This window comes from Eretmochelys imbricata, chromosome 24, assembly GCF_965152235.1.
Source record: "Eretmochelys imbricata isolate rEreImb1 chromosome 24, rEreImb1.hap1, whole genome shotgun sequence".
In the NCBI taxonomy this organism is placed as follows: domain Eukaryota; kingdom Metazoa; phylum Chordata; order Testudines; family Cheloniidae; genus Eretmochelys; species Eretmochelys imbricata.
This window is the reverse complement of record NC_135595.1, coordinates 15,400,771-15,422,382: the sequence shown is the minus strand read 5'-3', so window position 1 is coordinate 15,422,382 and position 21,612 is coordinate 15,400,771. Positions and strand designations below refer to the sequence as shown.

Sequence of the window (21,612 nt, the reverse complement as noted above, 5' to 3'; positions counted from 1 at the left end):
TTTGCTTTTTACTTCAACATGATCTTAACACAATTATTAAATCTGGTCTTCTCCGTTTAATCTCCGGTGTGTTCTCCAGGCGAGAGCTTCATATTAAATGGAGTTTTGGAACAGGGAGCGGGATGAGGAGCTCGCTCCGTTCGCTCCACGCATCAGCCCGGTGTTGCGGCGCTGCCGGGCGCGGTGCCCTTCCCCGGGGCGGGGGGAGAACCTGCTGCTAGAAAAAAGCCAGCTGCCTCGTGCGGCTGCGGGTCTGTTCCCGGGAGCTGGGGGGTCAGCGGGTCAATCCCCGCCCGCGGCGCCCGCTGCTTTCTCCGTCCGCACGAGCTGCCTCGCTCCTCTCGCCGCTGCCGCCGGACGCGGCTGATCTGCATAACCCCGCCCCCGACAGGGGCCCCGCCCCGCGCCGCCCCCTCGTCTCCCCGCCCCAGGCGCTGGGTGCCGCGCTCCGCCGCAGCCCCTCTCGGCCCCGGCCCCGGCCCCGGGGGGCGCCTCCGGCCGCCATTGGTCCAGCCACCGCCCCGTCCCTGCCCTGAGCTCCCCCAGCTTCTGCACTCGGCTCGGGGAGCCCGGCAGTGAGAGCCGGGCTGTGCATGGAGGAGCGTTTCTGGGGGTGCGGGGCGCGCAGGGGCGACGGAATTTCCGGTCCCTAAAAGGGGGGGGGCCACCAGCGCCGGAACGTGGCCACCCCCCTCCCGCGGCTCCCCTTCCTCCGAGCCCCCACCCTTGCCCCTCCCCATCGCTCGAGGCCCCGCCCCTTCCCCCCGAGTTCCCCCCGGCGCTTCACTTTCTCCCCGATCTCCTGCTCTCATGCCGCCTCTTCCCCCCAAACCCCGCCCCCGCACCGCCCCTTCCCCCAAGGCTCTGCCCGGTGCCGCCCCTTTTCCCCAGTTCTCCAACCCCGCAATGCCCCTTCCCCCTTGTGCTTCCCCTTCTTCCTGAAACCCTGGCCTGCCCCGTCCCTTCCCCAAGACTCCGCCCCCACACCGCCCCTCTCCCCATCGCCGCTCCCGCACGGTCCCACCCCTCCTGGGCCCGCCCCTACCCCGCCTCTTGCTCCAAGGCCCCGCCCTCACCCCGCCCTTTCTACCGAGGCCCCGCCCCCGAACCGCCCCTTCGCCCAGTCCCGTCCCCACTCCGCCCCTTCCCCGGAGTCCTCACTGCCACGCTGCCCATTGCCCCCGAGTCCTGCCCCCTCACTGCCCCTTCCCTCTAATCCCCACCCCTGGTTGGAGGTGGAGGCTGACAGCTTGCAACCCCCCCCACGTAATAACCTCACGACCCCCATTTTGAGAACCCCTGGGGTACAGAAGGGCTCAGCAAAGACCCGCGGGAATTCAGTGCGCAGGGCACATGAGCTGCGCCTTCTCTTCGTCCTGCCGGAAGCCTGCAGGTGGCGCTGTTACACACCGGGGAGGGGCCACCCTGGGGCCTGTGCTGGGACCCGCACCTGAAGGGGGGAATGGCAAATTGCGGCTGCCGGCAGGCCCCGCCCCCCAGCAGCGGCAGGCCCCGCCCCCCAGCTCCCGGCGGGCCTTGCGGCAGCGGCCGGCGCGCTCGGTGCTCGGGTCCCGGCATGGAGCGGGGCGGGCCGGCGCTGGAGCTGAAGCTCTGGGCGGCCCAGGAGATGGGGCTGCCCCCCGGGAAGGTGCCCCCCGACGGGGCCTTCCGCCGGTGAGAGCCCCGGGCCCCCCAGCGCGGGGACCCCCCCGACCCCCCCCCGGCCCCTCCCCCCCAGCTGGGGGCCCACCCCGGTTCCTGCCCCCCCGGACCCTGCGCCCTCCCACCGCGGGGACCCCCCCCGGCTCCCGCCCCCTGCTCCCCCCCCCCCGCTCCCTGGCTCCTGTTCCGCGAGTTCCCGTTTCCCTCCTTGTCCGCGGGCTCCTGCGGCTCCCCCCCCCAGGCCACCTTTCCCCTGCTCCTTCGGGGTCCCCGCTGTGGGGGCGGCCTCCCTCTCTCCTCGCGTCCTGCCCCCCTGGTCCTCATCCTCTTTTGGCCCCCCCTTGGCTCCTCTGCTCCTTGGTACCTTCCTGCCCCAGCCCCCAGCCCTCCACCTTTCTTCCCCATGGGTTCCCTGACTGCCCTACTGCCCCCACATCCCCATTCACTGCCCCTTGATTATATCCCAGCTGTGGGGCCAGAGCCCCCCCCCCCACATTCCGCTCTCCCCCATAAAAGGGCCTCCCAGCCCCCTGCAGGGACGTGGGGGGGGGTATACGGCCCTCAACCAAGGGCCACCCATGCTCCTCGTAGGGGTTTCCGGTCGCGTCCCCATGGGGCTGATGCTGTTGCTCTGTATCCCCAGGATGTGCTCAGGCCAGTGTGCGGAGATCTGGAGATACGTCACCCGGCACGTGCACCACCAGAGGTGAGAGGAATGGGGTTTGGCGCCTTTCCCCTCAAAGGGCCGCTGGCTCCCACCCGGCCCCAGGGCGGGGGTCTGGCTGGCTCAGGGGGGCAGCAGCGGGGAATTGGACATGGGGCCTTGTGCTTTTCAGGTCTCCTCCCAGAGCCAGGGGTAGAACCCAGGAGTCCTGGCTCCCGTACTCCTCTGCTCTAACCACTGGACCCCCCTCCGTTCCCAGAGCCATTGCTGCTTCTGCAGTAGATTCACCCCTCTCTCTTTCCTCACAGGAATGTGAAGAAGATCCGAGGGAACTTGCTGTGGTATCCTTTCCTCGTTCCCCTTTGCCGTGGGGGCTTGTTACTATGGGCAGCTTTTTCACCAAGGGGCCCATCCAGCCCAGTGTCCTGCCCCGTCCCTGCCTAGACCAAGCCCCTGGGCCCATCCAGCCCGGTGTCCCCTATGCCCTATAGGAGCGGGTTTAATTTCCTTGCCGACCCTTGGCTGGCGTCTGTCTCCTGGCCTTAGACCTCGAAGCCTGCTGGCTCCGAGCTCTCCCTGATGTCTGTGTGTCTGTCCGTCTGTTCAGGCCTCTGTCACTCTCCACGTTCAGCCCCCTTTACTCAGGCCTTGCTTCAGGTACCAGCATCTGGAGGAGGCAGAGGTGAGGGGGCCGGTGGAGACTGCTGGGTGTATAGGGGCGTGTGGGTGAGGGCTATGGGTGGGATGGGATGGGACGGGTGTTGTGGATGGGACTGGGTGTTGCTGTGGTGGGTGGGGGAGTCGGTAGGGGATGGTAATCTGGATTTGGAGGGGCGGGGAAGGGGATCGGGGTGCTGTGGGATGGGATAGAGTGCGTCAGGGTAGGGGATGGGGTCATGGGGCAAGGTGAGGATCAGGTGGTGCTGCGGGGTGGACTAGGGTGGGAGCAGTGGGTGGGAAGTGAGTCGGGGTGGGATCGTGGTGCAGAGGGGTCCTATGGCATGGGATAGGGTGGGGGAGAGTGGGTGCCTTGTTACTGAGCTGTGGATCTGGGAGATGAGGGTGGGGGATTGGGATTGGGGTGCTGCAGGGTGGAACAGGGGCCTTGCCGTGGGGTGAGCAGGATGCCTGGGTCTATAGCAGTCGGTGTCTCCCCCTCCCCACAGGGAAAGCCCAGTGGGTCGGAACCAGAGCAGGAGCGGCGCCAGCAGCTTGCCCAGGGCGTGGCCCGCCTGTGTGGGGAGCTGCAGCAGCTGGACCTGCAGATAGAGACAGCCCAGCGCGAGGTCATGGCTGATGGTAAGGGGGGAGCCCCAAGGATCTGGGAGGCGGCGTAGTCTGTGTCTCCAGCGCTCTACCCCAGGCCATTGCTCTGGGGGTGGGGGGCACAAAGTCCACCCCAGTCCTCCCATCTGTTCTCCCCCAACACCCAGTGGGATTGTCCCCCTGTAGCCCAAATCCATTTCCCCCCATTTCTTCGTGGGGGGCGGGGCAGGATTGTTCCCCTGCCCTGCCGTCCTTGGGGGTAGCATCTCCCTACGTGGTCTCCTCCCCATCCGCAAGGTTCCCGTGGCCCCTGGGGCTGCTGATTTTCCCCCTATGGTCCCTCCCCAGACAATCACCTGTGGGGTTCACACCCGTCACCTCAGGACTCCTGGGTTCTGGGAGCGGGGCAGGGGAGTGGGAGAGGCTGGGAGCCAGGACTCCTGGGTTCTATCCCCAGCTCTGGGAGGGGATTGGGGCCTTGTAGTTAGCGTCTGGGGCTTGGGGTGGGGTTTCCCTGATGGTCTTTCTGCTCCCACCCCGCAGAGGTCTCCCTGGAGGCGGCCCAGGAGCGGATCCGTGACGCCCAGCGCCGCTCCCTGCTGCTCAAGGCCTATGCGGCCCGCCTGGCCAAGGAACGCCAGCAGCTGCAGGGCAGCATAGCACAGCTGAGGGGGCGGCTGGAGCAGCTGAAGGACATCAGCAGGTGTGTGGGGGGTGGTTCTGTCCTTAGCGTGGGGTCCCCACTGCTCCTGGTCGCGTCCCCCGGAATCCTTTGCTTCTGAAGCACTATCCGGTGGACATCTCTGCTGGGCAGTAGCTCCCAGAATCTTTTGCTCCTTGGTAGTGGGTCCCATGGCAGGTGGCATTAGGGATTGGGGATTGCCTATCCTGGGTAGCATCTCTCAGTATCCTTTGCTCCATGGCAGGGTCTCGCTGGGGATGGGGGGGGATGTCCTTAACTGTGCTCCCCCTTCCTCTCCCGCCCCTCCTCCTCCTTCCCCCCCCCCCCCCCCCCCGCCAATTTTCACAGCCTCCTCTGGTCTCTGCAGAAAGGCCAAGGTGGAGCTGACAGTGGGAGGGAAGCTGCCTGACCTTGGATTTGCTGGCTTGGAGCCTGAAGTACTGGTGAGTTGGAGAGAGGATAGTGGGTAGATCCTGGGCGGGGGGAGAGGAATTTGAGAATCCTGCTCCCCTCTGCTAGTTGGGGGTGGTGATCTGGGGATCCCAGTCCTGGATCTCATGGGGGGGAATCTGGAGATGCCAAGGCAGGCTCTAGTGACAAGGGGTACCCGGTAATCTGAGCCCTGTGAATGCCAGCATGGGGCTCTGGTGATCTCCCTGTGGGATCTGGCGATGGGGTTTGGTTGGGAAGGAGGAGGGAATCGGACTGAGCCTGGTGCCGAGCCCCGGGGAGAGTCTTTCGGGCCATTGGCAATCAGGTCTTGGGATCCTGAGGGATCTCCCTGAGCCTGGTGCCTGGATCCCAATAAGGGGGGAGGATCCAGTAGATCCTAGTGATCTGCAGCTTTCTTGAGGGCCGTCGTGTCTTCCCCACCCCGGTAACCCGTCCGCGTGTCTGTCCCTGTCTCTGCAGCGGGACGTGCGGAAGGCCTGCCAGCTGCGCTTCCACTTCCTGAAGTCACTCTTCGAGCACAGCACATCTGGGGCCGTCCTGTAAGACCCTGTGAGCTCCCCTGCCCTCTCCTTCCCCCGTGCTCTGTTTCTGACCCGCCTCATGTGTCTCTCTTAGCAGCAGGACAAGCGAGGAGCTGCTGGACGCGTCCTACCAGCACTGGCTGAGCACGGTGGAGGTAACGGAGGGGAGGGAGGGAGTAGCAATGGGGTAGGGACCCTGGGGACGGCTCGCCTGCTACAGAGATGCAGCCACCTCTGGGAGGGGCAGCTGGGCGCCCCTTAGCGCCGGGCTGGGGCATTGAGGCAGCCCTGACTGCCAGGGGAGAGCCCCCTGCCCTGCTCCCTGCAGCGCAGCGCCCTCTAGCCCCGTATGGGGCATTGGAGCCAGCCGTGAGGGAAGGTACAGCGTCCCTGGCCCACTGTGGCTCATCCCACCTCTCTGCCCACGCAGGCCATCGTGGGTTCCCACCCTCCCAACCATGTCCTGGCAGCCCTGGAGCACCTGGCCCTGGAGAACACCCTGCAGATGCAGGAGCTCACCAGCCGCATTGACATTCCCCGCGACGTAGAGGCCCTCAAGTGGGTACCGCTAAGGGGCTGACAGTGTGGGGGTGTGGTGCTGTACGGAGCTATCGCCCCCCAGTGGTGGTGGCTTGTACTTGGGGGTGGGGGCAGAGTCAGAGCTCGAGAGAGAGGGGTGCTGTGGGGCTTTGGCCCCCTGGTGGTGTCAGCTTGTACTGCAGGGACCAGAGTCGGGGCTCTGGGGCCTGTCACCCCAGTGGTGCTGCAGTGACCCATGGCACCAATGCTGGGACCTGTATCTCTGCCCTCTGACCTGCAGGTTCCGCTACGAGAGCTCCCGTCTGGAAGACCTGGCGGGGCCGCCAGCAGCCCTGCCCTCCGTCCGGGGCCTCATACAGGTGAGTGGGGGCATGGGGAGGGGCAGGCAGGGCCGTATGTGGGGGCTGGGCAAGTCCCAGTGGCTAGGATATATAGCCGGGGGGAGGGGGCCACATCTGGGGCTCCTGGGGTCTGGGATATATCAGGGGGAAGGGGCTGTATCTCAGTGCTGGGGGGTCCCAGGGACAACAGGGCCCATATCTCCAGTTGGGTTATAGTGGGGGGAGGGGGCAGAGTCCCCTGTCCCTCCTCACCTGCTCCCTCCCCCGGCTGCAGGAAGGCTGGAGCAGGTGTGAGGAGCTGTGGGTGCAGCAGCTCCCCCTACAGGCCCGGGAGCAGCGCGGCAGGGCCCAGCTGGCCTCCCTCGTGCAGGAGATGAACCGGCTGGTGGCGGACGGCTCGGAGCACGCGATCCTCGCCAGGTAGCAGCCGCAGGCCCTGGGAGACACCCCGCCCCCTGGACTCAGCCCTGCACAGTTCGTGACCACCCACCGCTGGGAGAGCGCTCCCTGCTGGCGGGACTTCCCACCCCAGGGGTACCCCGGCTCTGTCAGGGCCTCCTGGAGCGCGCTCCCTGCTGGGGAGACTTCCCTGTCCTGTGGGGTCCCCCTGTGCTCTCGGGGCCCTGTGGTGAGCACCCCCTGCTGGGGAGACTCCCCCCCGCCCCCCCACTGAACTGGCCTGTCCCGCCCGGCCCCCAGGGCGGTGCTGGAGCTGGAGCTGCGGGCTGTGCGGCTGGCAGGGCTGCGGGATGGGCTGCGTCGAGGCTGCCAGGAACTGGAGCAGGAGGCAAGTGCCCGCCATGCGGAGCTGCAGGCCTTGCAGAGCAAGCGTCAGCGCATCCTGGACTTCCGCCACCTGGTGGTGAGTGCGGGAAGCGCGGGGGGGAATCTGGGGGCCAGAGCAGGGCAACCTCTGGACGTGGGACCTGCCTGGGGGGTGGGGAGGCAGTAGGGCACACAGGAGAATGAGGTGGGGTTGGCTGGGAGGGTGTCCGTGGGTGGGGGGTTCCTGGAGGGGGATCCACAGGGTACCTGGCTGGCCTGGGGGGAAGGAAGTAGAGGGGGTGCATGCTGGGGGAGTATATGGGTTTGGGGATGATGGGGGGGAGGGGAGGCAGGGAAAGGAAGGAGTGAACAAGTTGGGGGTCGGGGGGGTTCCTTCTGTGGGAAAGGGAGCGATTGCGGGGTTGAATATGGGTTGAATATGACACTGTCTTGAAGCATCCCCAGGACTGACACTTTCTCTCCCCCCTTCCCCCCCCAGCGTGAAAAGCAGCAGCACGTCCGGGTGCTGATCAAAGGCACCTCCTACATCAAATGCCAGCTCCGCAAGGACCAGGCCGAGGTGAGACATCCTTCCATGCCATGGGGCGGGATCAAGCGGCACTGACAGAGGATGGGGGAGTCCAGGGCTGGGATACCAGGAGGCTGTGGGTCGGGCCTGAGGGGCACCGGCAGGGCTGGGGGAGTGGGGCCCAGGGCTGGGAGGGCAGGGCACCAGCATGATCTCCCCCAAACCCTGCTCTCTCTCTCTCAGGTCCAGGCCTTCGTGCAGAGGAAGCTGCTGGGCCCGGAACAGGACGTGACCCTGGAGTCGCAGCGGCTGCACGGGGGCGTGGAGCGCGAGGTCCGGCAGCTGGGGGCCATTGCCCTCCCCTGCCTGCTGCACCGCAGCCTCCCTGGGTGAGTCTCCCCCCACCCTCCTGCTCTGTCTGATTGCTCTCCCCCACAGCGAGCAGGGTCCTGGGGCCAACTGTCCCCTCTTGGGCTGCCCCAGGGGCTGGGTCCCCATATGGGGGGGCGTCCCTTGGCCTTGGGGGTGTACCTGTGCTCCCCCTCCTGCACTACTGGACTTGGGGTATGCAGGATTCCTGGGATTTTCTCTCCCCACCCCTTCCCTCCCCACCTGTGTCCCATTGAAACGGGGCTGAGACCCACCCTGGGAAAAGCACCCTGAGATCCGCCAGTTGGAGGGAGGGAGGGAGGTGCCTGCAGAGCAGTACTGGTACTCTGCTCCTCTGCCCCAAGCTGGGGGTGCTGGTCCTCTGGGAGGAGCATCAGTACTTAGGTAGTGGGATTAATGCTGCAGTCGGGGCACGGAGACAAGCAGGAGCGTTGGTGCTGGGGAATACTAATGAAAACCCCGTATTCTCTGGGCGGAGAGCTAATACCCTGAGAATAGGGCAGGGGCTTTAATACTCTGGTGGGAGCATGAATACTCTTTCCGGGGGGGGGGGTGGGGTGGTAATGCTCTGAGAGCCTTGGTACCCCAGATCTGTGGTAAGAGGATTAATACTTTCTGGGCTGATAATGCTCTAGGAGCGTCGGTAGCCTCTAGCGGTGAGAGGAGCATTGATACTCTGGGGTATTAATACGCTGGGAACACTGGTACCTGCTCTCCCGGGGGTACCAATGCTGTACTATGTCAGCAGGCTGCTGTGAGGATGGGGCCCCGCCAGCCTTTCCTGGGGAGCGGGAGGGCTGTGGGCTGGGGTGCCCGGTGGGGATGGGGGATGCCTGAGGGTGAGGGGTTCAGGGGCTGATCCTCAGCTGCCCTGACCTGGTCGTCCCCCGCCTCCAGGTCCCAGCAGGTCCCGGCCCACGAGCTCTCCATCCATCGGCTGGACCGGCCGGGGCTCGCCCAGCACCGGGCCTTCCTCACTGTGTGCCAGGCTGCCGGCTTCCCTCTCTACAAGGTGAGACGCACACTTGGTGGAGCAATGGGGCAGGGAGCAGGAATGTCTCCCCACAGGGTGGGAGTGAACCCCTCCTCTGAGACCCTCTTCTGGGGAGAGATGGGATGGGGGGCCCCGGGGAGGGGGTGGGGCAGGAGCACCCCCCAAGTTTATTTTGCATTAAACCTCCTCAGAGCCCCCTGGGGGGTGATCTTGGGGGAGAGGGGGCAGGCCCTGTCTCCCCTCACCCCCTGTGTCTCTGTCTCTGTCTCTGCCCCAGGCCCCGGAGCACCTCCTGCCCCACATGGCTGAGCTGAAGAAGGAGCTGCTGGCCCTGCGTGCCCAGCTGAGTTACAAGAGCCAGGCACTAGCCAGCCTGCAGCAGCGCCAGGGGACCGACGTGCAAGGTGAGCTCTCCCCATGGCTCCAGGGAGACGACTCCTAGCCTGCGGCCCCTTCCCAGGGTTTGCGAGGGGCACCCTCCTGGCACACGAGCCGGCCTGAAGGGTGGCAGGACCATGGCATCCGCCCAGCGCAGCTCAGCACCACCCCCCCCCCCCCCCCAAGCCATAACTCCTCCGGGCCTCACCAACGTCTCTTTCCCCCAGTCCTGCTGCAGGCCCTGCGGGACCACGACCGGGAGCAGGCCGGAGCCCTGGGGCCGCGGATCCAGCTGGTGACCGAGCAGTGCGAGCGTCGCATCGAGCGCTGGCCCGAGGTGCAGGCCACGATCGACGCCTGGTGAGGAGCCCCCGCCCACCTGGTTTATGGGACGCCTTGTTCTGCAGAGGGGGGAGGCCCTGCCCATCCTGTGCTGGGAGGGGGTCCAGGGTTGGTTCTCCCCTGCCTAGGGTGGGGTGGGGTCTGTGAGGAAGAAGGGGGCTTGCCCAAGTGGAGGGGGGGGCACAGGAGGGACTGATTGGGGGGTTGGGGGCTGGAGTGGGAAGGAAGGGGGTGGTCTGGTGCCTCTGGAGAATGGGCGTACCTAGGGAGCGGCCGGGGGGGGGGGGGCATATGCAATAAGGGATGATTTGGGCGGGGAGATTGTGCGTGCAGGTTGAGTGTGGACGTGGTGGTGTCTGTGCTGGGGGGGGAACTGGGGCGGGGGGCCGGAAGGAGCCATCTCACCTGCTCCCCTCTCTCTCCCCGTCCCTGTGTTCAGGTGGGAGCAGCCGGGGCAGTTCTCCCTGCCGGCGGAGCACCGCCAGGGCCTCACCTTGCAGCAGTGGCTGGAGCGCTGGACCCTGGCCCTCAAGACCCTCCAGCAGCACAGCTGGGCGTGATGGCCCCGTCCTGCCTGGGAGGGGCTCGGGGAGCCTCGCCCCCAAAGGGGTGCAGTTGTAGGTAGCCACACCCATATTAGGGAAGGAGTGTGGGTGGGACGCGCCTATCTGGGGAGGAGGTATTGGGGGCCTAACCCAGCTGTCCCCTCTTCCGCAAGGTGGGGGGTCAGTGTAAGGGGGGGTGACCCAGATGCTGGTGGTGGGAGGGTTGGTGGGGCTGAGCGGAGGTGGGGGAGCAGTGTCAGGTGTGGGGGGGATCCCACGTGGGTTTTGTGGCGTTCTGTAATTCCCATTGTTCTGAATAAACTGACTAATGCGCATTCCCATCCCTGAGCTCGCCGCCCTGGCTGCGGCCATCCCCTCCTTGGCAGAACCACCTCTGAAGCCTTTGGGGGCAACTTTGTCCTTATCCCTCTTCCATGGAGAAACTGAGGGATGGAACAGGGAGAGGTGAGTGGCTTGAACCCAGGAGCCCTGGCTCCCAGACTCACCCCCTCCCCCTTCCTATTGGAAATCAAGTGGAGGGAAGCTTTGCTGGGGGGACACCCAGCTAGGAAGTGGGGGTAGACAGCACCTGTCGGTGGGGGGCGGGAGGCCCCTCTCAGGCTGATCCCTCTGACTTCCTCAGACCGGGCCCTGGGAGTGTCCCAGAGCTGGCCACCACCTGGGTGATTTGCAGGGGGGAAGGAGGGTGCCAGCATTGTACCCATCCCCTGGGAGCTGACGGGGTCTGGAGTACCCTCAGCTGGTTGGGGGGACATGGGCTCCTGCTGCCCCGTGCTGGCTGATAGCATATGCAGGCTTTGGCTGATCCCCAGGACAAAGCCCCGCAGCACCCTGCAAATCAAACAATTCCCCTGGCCACAGCTAAGATGCTGCTGGCCAGGGAGCCGAGACCTCACTGTCATTGCGAAGGGTGCTAATTCCCCTCAGCTCAGTCGCAGCCCAGCTGGTTAAAACATCCTCTTGCCGGACTGTGCTTAACGTGGCTGCAGAACCGAGTGCGGAGGACCGAGCATTCTCTGGTTGCAGCAGCTTTCGTCCAGCAGGCCCAGACCTTCCCAGGCATTTTGGTGTCTCGCTGCCCCTGATTTCCAGGAATGACGGTGGATCAATCTTAATAGCCCTTGTGATTTCCTTGCTGGCTCTGGGACCCCCCACTTTCAGCCCCCCTTTTGCACCCCGCTGTACAAACCGGCTTTAAACCCCGGCTTTCCCTACTGAGGAACAAATGTAGTAGCCCAGCATGATCGCAAAGCCCTAGAATCCTGGAGACAATCAAAGTGGCTCTGAGCCCGAGAAACGTCTTCCCCTCCTCTAAATATCAAAGGCTGCCCCCAAAATCCAACTAGGTTTTGGCCATGGATCTTGTTCCCTTGATGCCAACGGATTTTTGGTTTGATGTAGGGCACGAGATTCCCAGCTTCCTGGGCCACTGGGCTCGGAAGGGAGCGAGGAAAAAGAGCAAGTGAAAAAAAATGATCAGCGAGAGAGAAAAGTGTGTGAAAGACAGAGAAAGAAATAAAGGGAGAGGAAAAACATTAGAAAGTGAAGGAAAGAAAGAGCATGAGAGGTAGAGGGGGGGAAAAGGAAGCAAGAACCTGCAAACTACGGAAGGAAAGGAAGAAAAAAGAACAAATGAACAAACAGGAGCTCTAGATAAAGCTAGAAGGGGACAGTAACAGAAAGGACAGACTGACCTGTTAAGCAAGGGTCCGCCCCAGATTCTCCATGTTGGGGGCACAGGCCCTCCCACTTCCCTTCTGGCTTGAGATCCTTTCTCCTCTGCTTGGGTTGACCATCCATAGGTGCCCCATGCTCCCCAATCCTGACCCCCTTCCCACACGCTCAGGAATGGGTAGGGGGAGGCATCTTCCTTTGTGGGACTCCGGCTGAGCAGCGCCGTGGGTGTCTCTCCCTGGGGCGGTTTGGTTTGGTTTGGGTTATTTAAGCTCAGTCCTGAGCGTCTGGGTGGGTGGGTGGGGGGGGCGTTCGTGGAGCCGGGGCACGCACCAGAGAGAGGAACTGAACGCAGCCCAGCACCGGCTGGAGCCCAGACGCTGGCAGGTGGAGGAACATCTCCAGAACCTACTTGGATGGTGTCGTCCATCGCTGCTCCCCAAGGGGGACGGGTAAGCGCAGGGGGGCGGGTGTAGTCGCAAACCGCTGCGGCCGGTTTCCTATTGGTGTGGCCAATTTTTGTAAAGCCTTTTTTTTTTTTCATCCCCGTCTTCTTTCGTCGCTAGGGCTGGGCGGCTTTCTTCACTGCCATTGAGCAGCACAAGGGGCTCAGGGCAGAGACTCGGGGAACTTGTCGGGGGGGGGGGGGATGTACGGAGGGTCACAGGGGTAAGAATCCCATTTTGCCCTTGCATGGCAATGGCGGTGCCATGGCTTTTAGTATTCAGGTCTATTGATCTGTACACAGCAGCATCTAAAGAGACAGGGGCAGAATCAAGGCCCCTGTTGTGCATGGGGCTGCACAGACACAAGGACAGTCCCTACCCCAGCTGAGATCAGGGCCCTGTTGGGCGAGGCGAGAGACAGGCCCTGCCCCAAAGAGTTTACAGTCTCCATATCCAAAAAGTGGGAGGAGAAAGAGAGGCCCAGTATCACAGAGCAGCACTGAGAACAGAACCCAGGAGTTCTGGCTCCTCCTGCTCTAACTAGTAGCCTCCACTCCCCTCCCAGAGCCTGATTAGAACCCAGGCGTCCTGGCTCCCAAAATGGGCGGGAGTGGGGTCTAGGGGTTAGAGGAAGGGAGGCTGGGTTTCAGGAGTCCTGGGTTCCATTCCCTGCTCTCGGGTTAGAGTGGGGCTGGGAGCCAGGACTCCTGGGTTCTTCCCATCCCCCTTTTAACCATTTCACACAGCAGGAGGGGGCAGGGCAGGAAGTGGTGATGGGGTGAAAACTACCAAGAAGTGCAGGGAGTCTGTACCAGGAACCAGGTGGTGCAGAAACTATGGCCCCCTCCCCACCTGTAACCCCCCCTTGGCTGACATTGGATTGTGCCCCCTCAGCCCCCAATCCACCCCCATGTACCCTGGGGGGGCAGAGAATAGCCACAGCCCAGTGGGCCCTGGCCATGCCCCCAGTCCTCCCCCTAGGGGCCCTGGGAGACAGAGAATAGACACCCCCGTCCAATTGAAGTTTCTCAGTGACCCAAAGTGTGTGTATAGGAGGGGAATGGGGGGTGTGTGTGTGTGAGAGTATGGATTTGTGCACGTTTGTGTGTGAATCAGGTTCTGTAGGGGTTTTGTGCATGGGCGGGTGTTTGTGTAGCTGTGCAGGTGTGTGTGTTGATGTGGCTGGATTTGGGTGGGTGTTTGTGTATGTTAGTAATAATGTGTGGGTGGGGCTGGATTCATGCATATGTTTGCAATTGTGTGCATGCATGCTCTGCTGCCCTCTGCTGGCTGCAGCGACAACCGCTTCTCCACGCATCACAGCCCCCAAACTGTCACCTCCAGTGACGATTCCCCCATCCTACAAGGGCTGGCTGGCCTGACCCTTCACCCGTCTGCGGAGTGTGGTGGGGGCTTCAGCTCGCCCCCTGTGGCTCAGCAGGGTGGAGGAGCGGGGCGCTGGGCTCCGATGCACCTGGAGGGCAAATCAGGCGGGGCAGGGCCTGTGGTTTCCGTGCCGCGTTGCCTGGTGCTGGGTCATTGCACCATCCCCAGCCATGCCGCACGGCACGCCCCGAGAGGGAGTGGGGGGCCTAGCAGATGATCCAGTACCAGGGGGGAGAGGATATGTGATTGCGGGGAGGGAAGGCCTTGGGCTGCACTGGAGGAGCGCAGAGCAGGGGTGACACCCCAAAAACCTGCAGCAAAGGGATGGACAGATGGAGAGGGATAGAAGAGGCAGCGAGCCTAACATCTAAAAGGGGAGTGGGGTCTAGTGGTTGGGGGTGGGGGCTGGTGGTCAGAATTCCTGGGTTCTATCCCAAGCCCTGGGAGGGGAGTGGGGTCTAGTGATTAGAGTGGGGGCACGGAGAGGGGCAAGCCAGGACTCCTGGGTTCTCTTCCTGGCTCTGACTCTTGTGTAATCCCTCAGCAGTTACCCAACCCACCAGTGTGTGGGAGCGAGGGGTGGGGCTGGGTTGCAACACGGCCCAGAGTCCCGTGCGGCTGCCTTAGTTACTCAACCAGGGGCAGGGTGGGAGATGGCCTGGGAGATCCGCTAAGAAAGGTGCTTCCAGTAGGTTTTTGTGTGGGTCACGCTGCCCCCTGCTGGATAGACCCCTCTAGATCAGAGCCATGGACCCCTCTAGCCCAGTCTCAGCCTGGGTCAGACCCTGGGAGTCCATCCTCATCTGTCGCCACGGCTATGTCTATTGGTCTCCTGGAAAGGTCCATTCCCATGGGTAGCTGTCCAGTGGCAGTGAGTTCCACAGGCCTCAGCACATGCTGCATGGGGCAAGAGGTCCTTGTGTTGGGAGCAGTGGGAGTGAACTGTGTGCGGTTATGTCTCTGAGAAATGATTGTGAATATTTGCGGTGTGTGTGGGGTGATTGTGGCTCGGGGTGTGATTGTCCCTCTCTTTTGGGGGTGGGCTAATGTGTGCCCCGGGTGTGTTGGGGCACAGACGTCTCCCTAGGGCCAGCTTGCATGATTTCCCATCGCGAACCAGCTCGGTGCTGGTGCCCCCACACATGGATGGGCAGTGACCGGCCCGGGGGGGGCAGATGTGATGGCTTCGGAAGGAAGCACTTTGGGAAAATCAGTCAAGGTCCTGAGCAGAGCTGGGACAGAGACACAGTTACCCCTGCAGCACCCAGGCAGGGGAGTGGGGTCTAGTGGTCACAGCGGGGTGGGGGCTGGGCGCCAGGACCCCGGCTTCTCTCCCTGGCTCTGGGAGCGGAGTGGGATCTAGAGGTTAGAGCAGGGGGACTGGGATCCAGGACTCCTGGGTTCCATAGTGGTGGCTGTTTTTTCCTGTTTCTCCCTCCCTAGAGATCCCAGCCCAGCCCCCTAGCCGAATGTGAGCGGGGTTGGGGGGCGGGAGGGAGGTTGCCCTGCCACTTCAGAGTCATGATTTGAGCCCCTCCGCCGCAGGGCTCTGACATCACGGAAACACCCCTCTCCATATCTCCAGCCCAAGTCAGAAAGTAGGGACCCCTCCACACATGCGGAGGAAACTTGTGGGTTTCTTGGGGGTCTCTGGTAGAGGTGTCCAGAGGGGCTGGACATCCACCAGATTCCCCCCCTCCATGGCTGCAAGGAGAGACCCCCCCCTGCACCCTCCTTACTGAATGAGGGAGGCAACCTAGTGACAGAGGATGTGGAAAAAGCTAATGTACTCAATGCTTTTTTTGCCTCTGTTTTCACTAACAAGGTCAGCTCCCAGACTGCTGCGCTGGGCATCACAAAATGGGGAAGAGATGGCCAGCCCTCTGTGGAGATAGAGGTGGTTAGGGACTATTTAGAAAAGCTGGACGTGCACAAGTCCATGGGGCCGGATGAGTTGCATCTGAGAGTGCTGAAGGAATTGGCAGCTGTGATTGCAGAGCCATTGGCCATTATCTTTGAAAACTCGTGGCGAACCGGGGAAGTCCCGGATGACTGGAAAAAGGCTAATGTAGTGCCAATCTTTAAAAAAGGGAAGAAGGAGGATCCTGGGAACTACAGGCCAGTCAGCCTCACCTCAGTCCCTGGAAAAATCATGGAGCAGGTCCTCAAAGAATCAATCTTGAAGTACTTGCATGAGAGGAAAGTGATCAGGAACAGCCAGCATGGATTCACCAAGGGAAGGTCATGCCTGACTAATCTAATCGCCTTTTATGATGAGATTACTGGTTCTGTGGATGAAGGGAAAGCAGTGGATGTATTGTTTCTTGACTTTAGCAAAGCTTTTGACACGGTCTCCCACAGTATTCTTGTCAGCAAGTTAAGGAAGTATGGGCTGGATGAATGCACTATAAGGTGGGTAGAAAGCTGGCTAGATTGTCGGGCTCAACGGGTAGTGATCAATGGCTCCATGTCTAGTTGGCAGCCGGTATCAAGTGGAGTGCCCCAAGGGTCGGTCCTGGGGCCGGTTTTGTTCAATATCTTCATAAATGATCTGGAGGATGGTGTGGATTGCACTCTCAGCAAATTTGCGGATGATACTAAACTGGGAGGAGTGGTAGATACGCTGGAGGGGAGGGATAGGATACAGAAGGACCTAGACAAATTGGAGGATTGGGCCAAAAGAAATCTGATGAAGTTCAATAAGGATAAGTGCAGGGTCCTGCACTTAGGATGGAAGAATCCAATGCACCGCTACAGACTAGGGACCGAATGGCTCGGCAGCAGTTCTGCGGAAAAGGACCTAGGGGTGACAGTGGACGAGAAGCTGGATATGAGTCAGCAGTGTGCCCTTGTTGCCAAGAAGGCCAATGGCATTTTGGGATGTATAAGTAGGGGCATAGCGAGCAGATCGAGGGACGTGATCGTCCCCCTCTATTCGACATTGGTGAGGCCTCATCTGGAGTACTGTGTCCAGTTTTGGGCCCCACACTACAAGAAGGATGTGGATAAATTGGAGAGAGTCCAGCGAAGGGCAACAAAGGGCAACCACGGCTGGCCCGGGAAGCTGGGAATCTCGTGCCCTGCATCAAACCAAAAACCCGTTGGCATCAAGGGAAAAAGATCCATGGCCGAGACCCAGTTGGATTTTGGGGGCGGCCTTCGATATTTAGAGGAGGGGCAGGGAAGACGTTTCTCGGGCTCAGAGCCACTTTGATCATCTCCAGGATTCTAGGGCTTTGCGATCATGCTGGACTACATTTGTTCCTCAGTAGGGAGAGCCGGGGCTTAAAGCCAGTTTGTACATTGGGGAGCAAAAGGGGGGCTGAAAGGGGTGGTCCCAGAGCCAGCAAGGAAATCACGAGGGCTATTAATATTGATCCACAATCATTCCTGGAAATCAAGGGCAGCGAGGCACCAAAATGCCTGGGAAGGTCATAGAATCATAGAATATCAGGGTTGGAAGGGACCCCTGAAGGTCATCTAGTCCAACCCCCTGCTCGAAGCAGGACCAATTCCCAGTTAAATCATCCCAGCCAGGGCTTTGTCAAGCCTGACAGACCTCTAAAACCTCTAAGGAAGGAGATTCTACCACCTCCCTAGGTAACGCATTCCAGTGTTTCACCACCCTCATAGTGAAAAAGTTTTTCCTAATATCCAATCTAAACCTCCCCCACTGCAACTTGAGACCATTACTCCTCGTTCTGTCATCTGCTACCGTTGAGAACAGTCTAGAGCCATCCTCTTTGGAACCCCCTTTCAGGTAGTTGAAAGCAGCTATCAAATCCCCCCTCATTCTTCTCTTCTGCAGACTAAACAATCCCAGCTCCCTCAGCCTCTTCTCATAAGTCATGTGTTCTAGACCCCTAATCATTTTTGTTGCCCTTCGCTGGACTCTCTCCAAGTTATCCACATCCTTCTTGTAGTGTGGGGCCCAAAACTGGACACAGTACTCCAGATGAGGCCTCACCAATGTCGAATAGAGGGGAACGATCACGTCCCTCGATCTGCTCGCTGTGCCCCTACTTATACATCCCAAAATGCCATTGGCCTTCTTGGCAACAAGGGCACACTGCTGACTCATATCCAGCTTCTCATCCACTGTCACCCCTAGTTCCTTTTCCGCAGAACTGCTGCCGAGCCATTCGGTCCCTAGTCTGTAGCTGTGCATTGGGTTCTTCTGTCCTAAGTGCAGGACCCTGCACTTATCCTTATTGAACCTCATCAGATTTCTTTTGGCCCAATCCTCCAATTTGTCTAGGTCCTTCTGTATCCTATCCCTCCCCTCCAGCGTATCTACCACTCCTCCCAGTTTAGTATCATCCGCAAATTTGCTGAGAGTGCAATCCACACCATCCTCCAGATCATTTATGAAGATATTGAACAAAACCGGCCCCAGGACCGACCCCTGGGGCACTCCACTTGATACCGGCTGCCAACTAGACATGGAGCCTGCTGGATGAAAGCTGCTGCACCCAGAGAATGCTCGGTCCTCTGCACTCGGTTCTGCGGCCACATTAAGCACAGTCCGGCAAGAGGATGTTTTAACCAGCCGGGCTGCGACTGAGCTGAGGGGAATTAGCAGCCTTGGCAATGATAGTGGGGTCTCATTGGCTCCCTGGCCAGCGGCATCTTGGCTGTGCCCAGGAGGATTGTTTGATTTACAGGGTGCTGCGGGGCTTTGTTGGGGCGGTGCCCTGGGGATCAGCCAAAGCCTGTATATGCCATCAGGCAGCGTCGGGCAGTGGGAGCCCGTGTCCCCCCAACCAGCTGAGGGTACTCCAGACCCCCTCAGCTCCCAGGGGGTGGGTACAATGCTGGCACCCTCCTTCCCCCCGCAAATCACCCAGGTGGTGGCCAGCTCTGGGACACTCCCAGGGCCCAGTCTGAGGGAGTCAGAGGGATCAGCCTGAGAGGGGCCTCCCGCCACCCACTGATAGGTGCTGTCTACCCCCACTTCCTAGCTGGGGAACCCCCCCCAGCAAAGCTTTCCTCCACTTGATTTCCAACAGGAAGGGGGAGGGGGTGAGTCTGGGAGCCAGGGCTCCTGGGTTCAAGCCACTCACCTCTCCCTGTTCCATCCCTCAGTTTCTCCATGGAAGAAGGATAAGGACAAAGTTGCCCCCAAAGCCCCCCAAAGGCTTCAGAGGTGGTTCTGCCAAGGAGGGGATGGCCGCAGCCAGGGCTGTGAGCTCAGGGGTGGGATCCCTGCCTGCCCCAAGTGGGCTGCGCTGGGTAGGACAGGCAAGGAAGATGCAGCAGGGGCTGTTGCTATCTCAGCACAGGAATAAACCCCTGGGCTCAGGTGCCCGGGACAGGGCCGTCTTTACAGCCCCTAGGGCAGGGCACAAGGGAGGGTGGGATGGTCCAGGCAGAACCACAGGCCAAGCCAGCCTGGATCAGCCAGATAGAGCTGGTGCCCCCTAGCAGGGGACCATTCCCCACCCACCTGAGCCTGCCAGTCCCTGCCCTGGGGCAGGTCGGAGCTGGCGTCTCCCAGAGGGGAAAGGCCTCATGTCCCAGTCCCTGCCATAGACCTGCATGTGCATTTAGTCAGTTTCTCTGCCTTTCATGTTCTTTTTTCTCTTGCTGGTTATTTTTTTCACTCGCTCTTTTTCCTCGCTCCCTTCCAAGCCAAGTGGGTTCTTCTTGCACACAGATTTCGGGGCAGGTTTCCTTCCTGACCACTGAGTGGATTAAACATGCCACAGGAGCATATTATGGGTTACCCAGCAGCTCCACTGACAGGAGCGCAGCTGGCTCTGAAAGCCGGGAATTTCGTGCACTGCATCAAACTGAAAACCCATTGGCGTCAAGGGAACAAGATCCGTGGCCGAGACCCAGTTGGATTTTGGGGGCGGCCTTTGATACTTAGAGGAGGGGCAGGGAAGACATTTCTCGGGCTCAGAGCCACTTTGATCGTCTCCAGGATTTTAGTGCTTTGGGATCGTGCTGGGCTACAACATTTGTTCCTCAGTAGGGAAAGCCAGGGCTTAAAGCCGGTTTGTACAGCGGGGAGCAAAAGTGGGGCTAGAAGGGGGGGTCCCAGAGCCAGCAAGGAAATCACAAGGGCTATGAAGATTGATCCACTGTCATTCCTGGAAATCAGTGGCAGCAAGGCACCAAAATGCCTGGGAAGGTCTGGGTCTGTTGGATGAAAGCTGCTGCACCTGGAGACCCCACTCCCCTCCCAGAGCGAGGGAGAGAACCCAGGAGTCCTGGTTCCCAGCTCCCCGCTCTAACCTGTAGACCCTGCTGTGACATTCCCCTCTGGTGTTATCCGGACTGGTGATCTGCTCGGTCACTCCAATCCTTGACTCTGGGAGCCAGACTTACCCTGCTCTGCTGTGAGAACCCCACTCCTGGGCTGTTCACGCACAGCCTCTGGCATGTAAGCTGCTCCTTGGATCGTGCAACTGAATGACACTAGCCAATAGCTCCGGTCCCAGACACAACCCTAGAAACCTCCGTCTTGCAGTGTCCAGTTATGCCTGCTGGACATTGCAAGCTTATATGAGTTCATCAATTTAAAAAAGAAATTTATATGTACCAGGCTTGTTATCCCAAGGAGAGTCTCTGACATGCTTCAAACCAAACACACGGCTTCAGGTAGAATAAACGAACAGATTTATTAACTATAAAGATAGATTTTAAGTGATTATAAGTCAAAACATAACAAATCAGATTTGGTCAAATGAAATAAAAGCAAAACACATACTAAGCTGATCTTAACACTTTCAATGTCCTTACAAACTTAGGTTTCAGAGTAGCAGCTGTGTTTGTCTGTATCAGCAAAAAGAACAGGCGTACTTGTGGCACCTTAGAGACTAACGATGCGTCTCACCACAGGCTGGCTAGTTGCTCTTCAGCCAGCCTCTCCCCTTTGATCAGCGCTTCAGTCGCTTGGTGTAGTGTCCGTAGATGTAGGTGGAAGAGAGAGGAAGAGCATGGCAAATGTCTCTCCCTTTCATCATGTCCTTTCTTTCCTCTTGACTTTGCGCCCCCCCCCCCCCCTTCAGAGTCAGGTGAACATTACCTCATCGCAGTCCCAAACTGGCTGAAGGAAACGGGGTGACTCAATCGAGAGTCCATCAGACCCTTTTGTTGCTGCCCAGGCCAGTATCCTTTGTTCCTGTGAGGCTGGGCTGCGTTTGTCCCATACCTGCCCTGATGAGGTGTGAACTGCCTCTCTGCTCTTATTTTAAGCCATGAGGATACATTTTCAGGCTCATAACTACATACATGAAATTATAACCTATAACTTTACTATAACACTACTGTAACAACAATGCCCAGTGCATCATGAGCCTTCCGAAGACACCCGACATGACAAACTTTGCATTGGATATCACACAATCATTTTACAAGGATGAACATAGGGGTGCTGGGTGTTCCCCTGAGGTACAGAGCGTCACACCCGCTCCCTTCCCAGAGCTGGATAAAGAACCCAGGTGGCTGGCTTTTACCACTGGTCTTTGTGCAGCAGGACTTTGGGGAATCGGGGAGGGGTCAGAGAAGAGCAACTGGAACTATCCGAAGGCTGGAAAACCTGCCCAAGAACCAAGGACTGAAGGAGCTCGATCTTGTGAGTTTCTCCCAGAGGAGACAAGCTGATTAGATCCTGGTCTGTGAGCACCTCCCTGGGGAGGAGCTTTCGGGAAGCAGAGAACTCATCAACTCAACAGACAGGGCAGAGCAAGAGCTGATAGCTGGTGGATGAAGCCAGACAAATCAAGACTGGGAATAAGGGGCAGATTTTCCCCAGGAAGGGAAATTGACTCTGGGAATCACTGCCCCAGGGACAGGGCAGAGTCTCCAGCTCTTGGAGTTTTTCTATGGAGATCAGACGTCCCTAAAAGCACTGCTCTAGCTCGACCATCAGATCTGGGCTGGAATCTGGGATCCCTGGGTGGCGGTCTCCAGGCTGGGCAGACTGCATGGGCACAATGGTCCCTTCTGGCATGAAGATGGGCAGATCAATGAATGTACTGTAAGCAGCTGGGCAGGTGCATCGGA

The 21,612-nt window shown here is 60.2% G+C and overlaps 1 protein-coding gene and 1 non-coding gene across 2 annotated transcripts; both read left to right on the top strand.

Moving 5' to 3' along the window:
- On the top strand, positions 1-194 carry LOC144280045 (U2 spliceosomal RNA). Its single transcript, XR_013348716.1, has one exon. It is a non-coding gene; the product is annotated as a U2 spliceosomal RNA (small nuclear RNA).
- A 1,335-nt stretch (positions 195-1,529) lies between these two features.
- Positions 1,530-10,276, top strand: LOC144279515 (HAUS augmin-like complex subunit 5). Its single transcript, XM_077841060.1, has 19 exons — positions 1,530-1,674; positions 2,306-2,368; positions 2,635-2,667; positions 2,984-3,008; positions 3,493-3,625; positions 4,136-4,295; positions 4,642-4,717; positions 5,187-5,266; positions 5,343-5,403; positions 5,679-5,806; positions 6,069-6,147; positions 6,404-6,549; positions 6,829-6,991; positions 7,394-7,474; positions 7,667-7,812; positions 8,711-8,825; positions 9,085-9,211; positions 9,413-9,545; positions 9,967-10,276. The coding sequence occupies exons 1-19, from the start codon at positions 1,577-1,579 to the stop codon at positions 10,085-10,087; spliced, it is 1,968 nt and encodes a 655-aa protein (XP_077697186.1). The 5' UTR covers positions 1,530-1,576; the 3' UTR covers positions 10,088-10,276.
- The last annotated feature ends 11,336 nt before the right edge of the window (positions 10,277-21,612 follow it).

Bases quoted from the DNA above. Each gene is read 5' to 3' on its own strand.
- LOC144279515 (XM_077841060.1), top strand. From the start codon at position 1,577: ATGGAGCGGGGCGGGCCGGCGCTGGAGCTGAAGCTCTGGGCGGCCCAG. The intron at 3,009-3,492 runs GTGAGGGGGCCG...CCCTCCCCACAG, and splicing joins AGCATCTGGAGGAGGCAGAG to GGAAAGCCCAGTGGGTCGGA. The intron at 5,267-5,342 runs GTAAGACCCTGT...TGTCTCTCTTAG, and splicing joins AGCACATCTGGGGCCGTCCT to CAGCAGGACAAGCGAGGAGC.